The sequence below is a fragment of the Electrophorus electricus genome, chromosome 2 (assembly GCF_041902795.1).
Source record: "Electrophorus electricus isolate QZ-2024a chromosome 2, ASM4190279v1, whole genome shotgun sequence".
Lineage (NCBI taxonomy): Eukaryota > Metazoa > Chordata > Actinopteri > Gymnotiformes > Gymnotidae > Electrophorus > Electrophorus electricus.
In genome coordinates this window covers 38,369,235-38,375,330 of record NC_137498.1, presented here as the reverse complement: position 1 = coordinate 38,375,330, position 6,096 = coordinate 38,369,235, and the positions used below count along the sequence as shown (strand labels likewise).

The following is a 6,096-nucleotide window of genomic DNA, read 5'->3' as shown; positions in this document are numbered from 1 at the left end:
TGGGATTAACTTTGTAGGTACTGAAAGATATATTACGGCTCCGCGCATCGCTTGTGTTTGAGGAAACTGCTTAATTATTTAAAACAAAGGCCTGTTAGATTACTAAAAAAAAAAAAATCCCTTCCCTTCCTTTTGTAATGGGGGTAATGATGTTTGACGTGCCTTTGGACTATATTATTTTACATAAATTAAATTGAAACATTTCTTGTGCTTATGTGTCTGAGACGTTGCTGGCCTAGGTGTCCAAATGCCTTGCTCGTTGGGTGTAACGGACAGTGCATTCCTGAGGATGATAGTCTTGCACACTCCCGTCTCTAAATGCTATCCAATCCATCCACGTGCATATGTATTTACCTTTGCTCTACGGCAAAATCAACATGACAGTAAATCATGTTATCCCCAGATGCTGATGCTGATAGCGCTAACAAGCAATATCTGTTTACCCGAAACAAAAAGCATCTGTAGGCAAAGATGACAGCCAACTATCTGAAACTCTGGCCCAAACCTCTTCAAAGTAGAAATGAAATCGATTCTTTTTATTAAATACATTTCAGCATCAGAATTGCAGTATGAAAAACACTTTGTTTGGGGTTTCTTTGTTTTTGTTTGTATGTTTTGGTGTTGTCCAGAGAGGCAATGTAGCTGAATTTGAATGACGTTTCCCCTAAGGTCTTCACAGTTTACCTCAGCTTCAGCTGCACATTATTCTGGAGTGTCAACTAAGTCCTGGCCACTGGTCAGTGTAAACTTCAGTTTAGACACTGTCAGACACAACTCCGTATACCTGTGCCAATAATGTAACGATTACCAACTGAAGGAAAAACCCGACATGGTCTTCCTCACCTTCCCAGTCCAAGGTGAACCTAGGTGATGGCTCCAGATATGCAGCTGTTTCCCCCACTCCATCCAACCATCAGCACAGCTCTATATTTACCAGCTTCCTGGGTTACACAAGACCACTAAGGGGCAGTCATAGACCGCCGACCCCATGTCTGTCCCTTGGCTAAGATAGGCTTTTCGCCCTTGCCACTGTAAACACACAGAGCACATGGTGCATGGCTAACTGCTGTGGGAAGAAGCGAGGCGAGTGTAAAAGGCGTGTAGACAACTGCAGACACCAAAACTATTCTGGGGAGCTGGAATGTACACAGCAGCCTAATGGCAAGCTCCTGACCTGGTACCTCAGTGAACCTTTCTCTGTGGCCATGTTACCCTTTTTCTTGATTTTTTTTTGTGACCTTTGAGAAAAATGTTTTTTGTTTTAATGCAGCTGAATCGTGATTGATTCTGTCCAGGCACATTGGAATTTAAAGGCTGAGGTAAGCAATCATCTCACTTGGGTCTATAAAATTCATGTCACAGAGCAATTTAAACTGGTAGTAAGCTGGATCCAGTGAAATTATTACTTTTCATATTCTAAATGATTAAATGGATTTTTATTTTCAAATAACAATTTATCTCTTATATTTACCACTTAGTGCAAATTAGTTCTTGAGAGGAACTGCAGAAGATATTCATTAGTTTATTTTCTCAGTTTATTAATCAACAGATTTGTTTGTTCACTGTGATCCCTCAAAGGAATTTAAGTGTGTCCAGAAGGGGAAGTGGTTTTGCTGCTGTAACAAAATGAATTCAATTGCTACTTATTCAGTCATTTTAGTTTTATAATGAGCTAGATGTTTCATTGTCTTTATTGAACACTCTAATCTGATTTTATGATGTTACATAATTTGTCAGGTAATTATAGGATTACCTTGGACACATTACACCATATCATCATAAGGCCAAAATGTTTGTACTTTTACATATTTGTTTGGTATTTCAAATTTGCTCCATAGATAATCCTATAGCTGCAGTCAATGCTGCAGTTATATACTCAGACCATTTTAAAGTGGATTATGTGATCTTGATTCCTGTGTTGATACTTTGGACAACTGCATAAACAACTGAGAATGCTGTCTTGCTATATTAAGGACTTTTAATTTTAAAAGTGTTTTTTAAATATAAATTGTAATTTACTTTTTGTGGGACAAGGCTGGGGAATACCACTGCTCAGAATCTTAATAAACACAGTTAATAATAAATTACAACAATTAACATCCCAAAATAACAGTCCCAGTGGTCTGTGTGATCTGAGGGGAAATAAAATCAGTAGCTGTCTCTAGGGTGATTGGATAACTTGGTGCCAATAATAGCTTTATGAAATGCCCTCGTCCAAGCAGTGAAGCTGTCAAGGGCACAGCCAGAGTGGGCTTAGACCCAGTTTGGATATGAAACAAGTGCTTTGATAAAATAGGTTTTGATTGGAAAATGTGTTAAGATTATTTAGGGCAAATGGAATTTTAACAGCAAACAACTAATGACAGTTCAACAACAACAAATGAAAACATATCACTCACTTAGACCTGAATAAAACGTCAGAGGTTCATTTCCTGGACAAGTATTGGGTTATACTTTGTTTAAAAGAACACTAAATGTGTTGTTGCTCTGTGTGTATGCATGTCTGTCTTTCTCTCTTGATGATTATAGAATGGCCTGTTCATCACTTGAGGTCTTTCCATTCAAGGACCAGGAGCTGCCTACCCACCTGCTGCGGCAGCTGAACTGCCTCAGGCTCGAGCGGGTCTTCACCGATGTGCTTCTGTGCACAGAGGACGCAGAGATCCCCTGCCATAGGAACGTGCTGGTCTCCAGCAGCCCTTACTTTCGTGCCATGTTCTGCAGTAACTTTCGCGAGAGCAGCCAGACCCGGGTGGACCTGAAGGGCATCACATCAGAAGTCCTGGGGGGCATCGTGGACTACATCTACACAGGAGCCATCACCATAACGATGGAGCTAGTTTTGCCTCTGATGCAGGCTGCATCCATGCTGCAGTACACAAGGCTCTTTGAGGCTTGCTCCGCCTTCCTGCAGGAGCAGCTGAACCCAGACAATTGCCTGAGCATGATACGCCTATCAGAGATCCTACACTGCGACAGCCTGCGGGACAGGGCAAAGGAGATGGCTGTGCGCAGCTTCTCAGACGTAGCCGCCTCAGAGGACTTCTGTGAGCTCTCACTGCCCGAGCTAATGTGCTACCTGGAGGATGACAGGCTGTGTGCTGAGGAGGAGCAGGTGTTTGAGACGCTCCTTGCCTGGATCCACCATGACCCATTTTCCCGCCGTGGCGCCATCCACGACCTCTTCAAGAGGGTGCGCCTTCGCTACATCCATCCTACTTACCTGTTCCAGTTCATAGCCAACGACCCACTCGTCCAGTCCTCCACACTCTGCACCGAAATTATCGAGTCTGTGCGGCGACTGATGTTTTCGGTCAGCGCCAGGTGCACACAGGAGCTAAAGCCCCTGTGGATAACGCCCCGCCGCTACACCTGCCGTGAGACATTGGTGGTGGTGGGCGGACGCAAGAACAATGAGCAGACATCGCGGGAGGCGCTGCTCTATGATGAGCGCACGCAGCGCTGGCAGTGGCTGGCCAAGCTTCCTCTGCGCCTCTACAAAGCCGCGTATGTCTGCATACACAGCATCTTGTACGTGGTGGGAGGTCTCAGCCTCAGCCTGGCATCTGGAGACAGTGCTGTCAGTGCCACGGTCTACACCCTTTCGCTGAAGACCAACCAGTGGAGGACAGCAGAGCCAATGCTGGCGGCACGCTACGCCCACCAGAGCGTGTCTTACCTGCACTTCATCTTTGTGTTGGGGGGCGTTGGAGCCGACAGGCAGATCTCTAACACAGTGGAGCGCTACAACAGCATGTTCAACCAGTGGGAGGCCATGGCGCCTATGCCCACAGCAGTCCTGCACCCTGCAGTGGCTGCTAATGACCAGAGGATCTATGTCTTCGGAGGGGAGGACTCCATGCAGAACCCAGTGAGATTAATACAGGTATCTAGTGGCAGAGTTCATCTTTAATTTGCTTGCAGAATTCTTGGCCTAAACTCTCCTTATTGACTACATACAGTTATGTGCAAAATAATAGCAGTGTGTTTAAAACAACTGAGAAAAAGCTCAATCCTCATAATAGTATTTATTTCCATATACACAAAGGCACTGGGAGCACTGCACATTCAATTCTAAATGAAAACATGAACGAAATAAAAAAAATTTAAACTGAAAGTGAAGAAAAAAGAATAATGGGCTGTTTATAAACTTGAATATTTACAGTATAAACTGAAAGTTGTTTACAGATTTAGCTTTTCTGTTGATCACTTAACTAATATTTAGTTGTATAACCTTTATTTCTCATAACTGCTTTACATCTGTGTGGCATGGAGTCAACTAACATCTGACACCTGCGAAGATATTTCAGCCCAAGCTGACTGGACTACATTCCACAATTCTTCTGCATTCTTGGGTGTTGCATCAAAAACATTTTTGATGTCACTCCACAAATTCTCAGTCGGATTGAGGTCTGGAGATTGGGCTGGCCACTTCATAACATCAATCTTGTTGGTCTGGAACCAGGATGTTGCCCGCTTGCTGGTGTGTTTGGGGTCGTTGTCCTGCTGAAACACCCATTTCAAGGGCATTTCTTCTTCAGCATAAGGCAACATGACCTCTTTCAGTATTTTGATATAGTCAAACTGGTCCATGGTGCCTAGTATGTTATAAATGTGTCCAACTCGAAAGTATGAGAAACATCCCCAAACCATTATGCTTGCACCTCCATATTTTACAGTCTTCACAGTGTACTGTGGCTTGAATTCAGTGTTTATGGGTCGTCTCACAAACTGTCTGTGGCCTTTAGACCCAATAAGAACAATCTTGCTCTCATCTGTGCATAGAATGTTGCACCACTTCTCTTTAGGCCAGTCAATGTGTTCTTTGGCAAACTGTAACCTTTTCAACATGTCTTTTTTTCAGCAATGGTACTTTATGAGGGTTTCTTGCAAATAGTTTGGCTTCACGTCAGCAGCTTCTGATTGTTGCAGTACTCGCAGGTAACTGAAGATCTTTGATTTCCCTGGAGCTGATCATTGGATGCTTCTTTGCCATTCTTGTTATTCTATGATCTACGCGGATGGTAGTATTTCCTTTCCTACCACGTGTTTCAGGATGTTTTTGCCATTTTAAAGTATTTGAAATCATTTTAGCTGAGCAGCCAATTATTTTCTGCACTTCTTTATACATTTTCCCCTCTCCAATAAACTTCTTGATCAAAGTTCATTCTCCTTTGGTACAATGTCTGGAACAACCCATTTTACTCACTGAGCAAGGGCTAAAACCAGCAGGTACAACATTTGCTGCCCTCCTTCTTTAAATAAGGCCCATAATTGACACCTGTTTCTTCATAGAATGAATGACCTCACTAATTGAACTCCACACTGCTATTAATTAAAACACGCCCCTTTCATTAAATGAGTCAGTTACACCCAATTAGCAGCGTGCATGTCATGACTGTTGATTGTCTTGATTGCCCATTACTCGGCTACACCTAGACATTAATTTTTTCCCATGTTGTATTATCTTTTCTTCCAAAATCAGTAATTAAATACATTAGTGATTAAATACTATTATTTTTCATGTAACTGTACCTCCTACTTTTCTCAAGGTTTATCACATCTCAAGGAACATGTGGTCTAGATTGGAGACCCGGACAGTGAAGAATGTGTGTGCACCTGCTACTGTCATAGAAGACAAGATTTATATAATTGGAGGTGAGCTTAGTATACTATCTTCATCTTTAATACTGTACATGGAAAAATATTAATCAAGCATAAAAGTAATTTGTATTTAAATGATTTTCCTTTTTTCTATATACACAAGGATACACAAGAAGGGTGATTGCCTATGATACCAAAGCTAACAAGTTTGTAAAATGTGAGAACATGCGGGAGAGGAGAATGCACCACTCGGCCACTGTCATCAACAACAAGGTCTATGTAACAGGGGGCCGTTTCCTTAACGGCCACGACACCATCGAGGACTCAGATTGCTTCGAGTGCTATGACCCTAAAGTGGACGTATGGACGTCTAAGGGCTCTTTACCCTTCAAGCTGTTTGACCATGGCTCACTAGCCCTAATCTGTGTCTCCAACCGACCCAACCCACCATGACTGCTGAAAAGGGGGCCTAACTACTGCTTTAGGCATCCA

General features: G+C 42.8%; 1 protein-coding gene across 2 annotated transcripts in view; it reads left to right on the top strand.

Moving 5' to 3' along the window:
- The first annotated feature begins 1,049 nt into the window (after positions 1 to 1,049).
- The window catches only part of klhl38a (kelch-like family member 38a), a 6,089-nt gene continuing 1,042 nt past the window's right edge, over positions 1,050 to 6,096 (top strand). The window contains exons 1-5 of one of the 2 annotated variants that reach the window (XM_081702744.1): positions 1,054 to 1,177; positions 1,271 to 1,319; positions 2,530 to 3,886; positions 5,553 to 5,658; positions 5,768 to 6,096. The exon at positions 5,768 to 6,096 is cut by the window's right edge and continues 1,042 nt beyond it. In XM_081702744.1, the coding sequence (XP_081558870.1) occupies positions 2,531 to 3,886; positions 5,553 to 5,658; positions 5,768 to 6,057 (1,752 nt within the window). In that variant the 5' untranslated portion in view covers positions 1,054 to 1,177; positions 1,271 to 1,319; position 2,530 and the 3' untranslated portion in view covers positions 6,058 to 6,096. Of the gene's footprint in view, positions 1,320 to 2,529; positions 3,887 to 5,552; positions 5,659 to 5,767 lie in introns of both variants that reach the window. The other variant, XM_081702749.1, reaches the window with a different exon arrangement.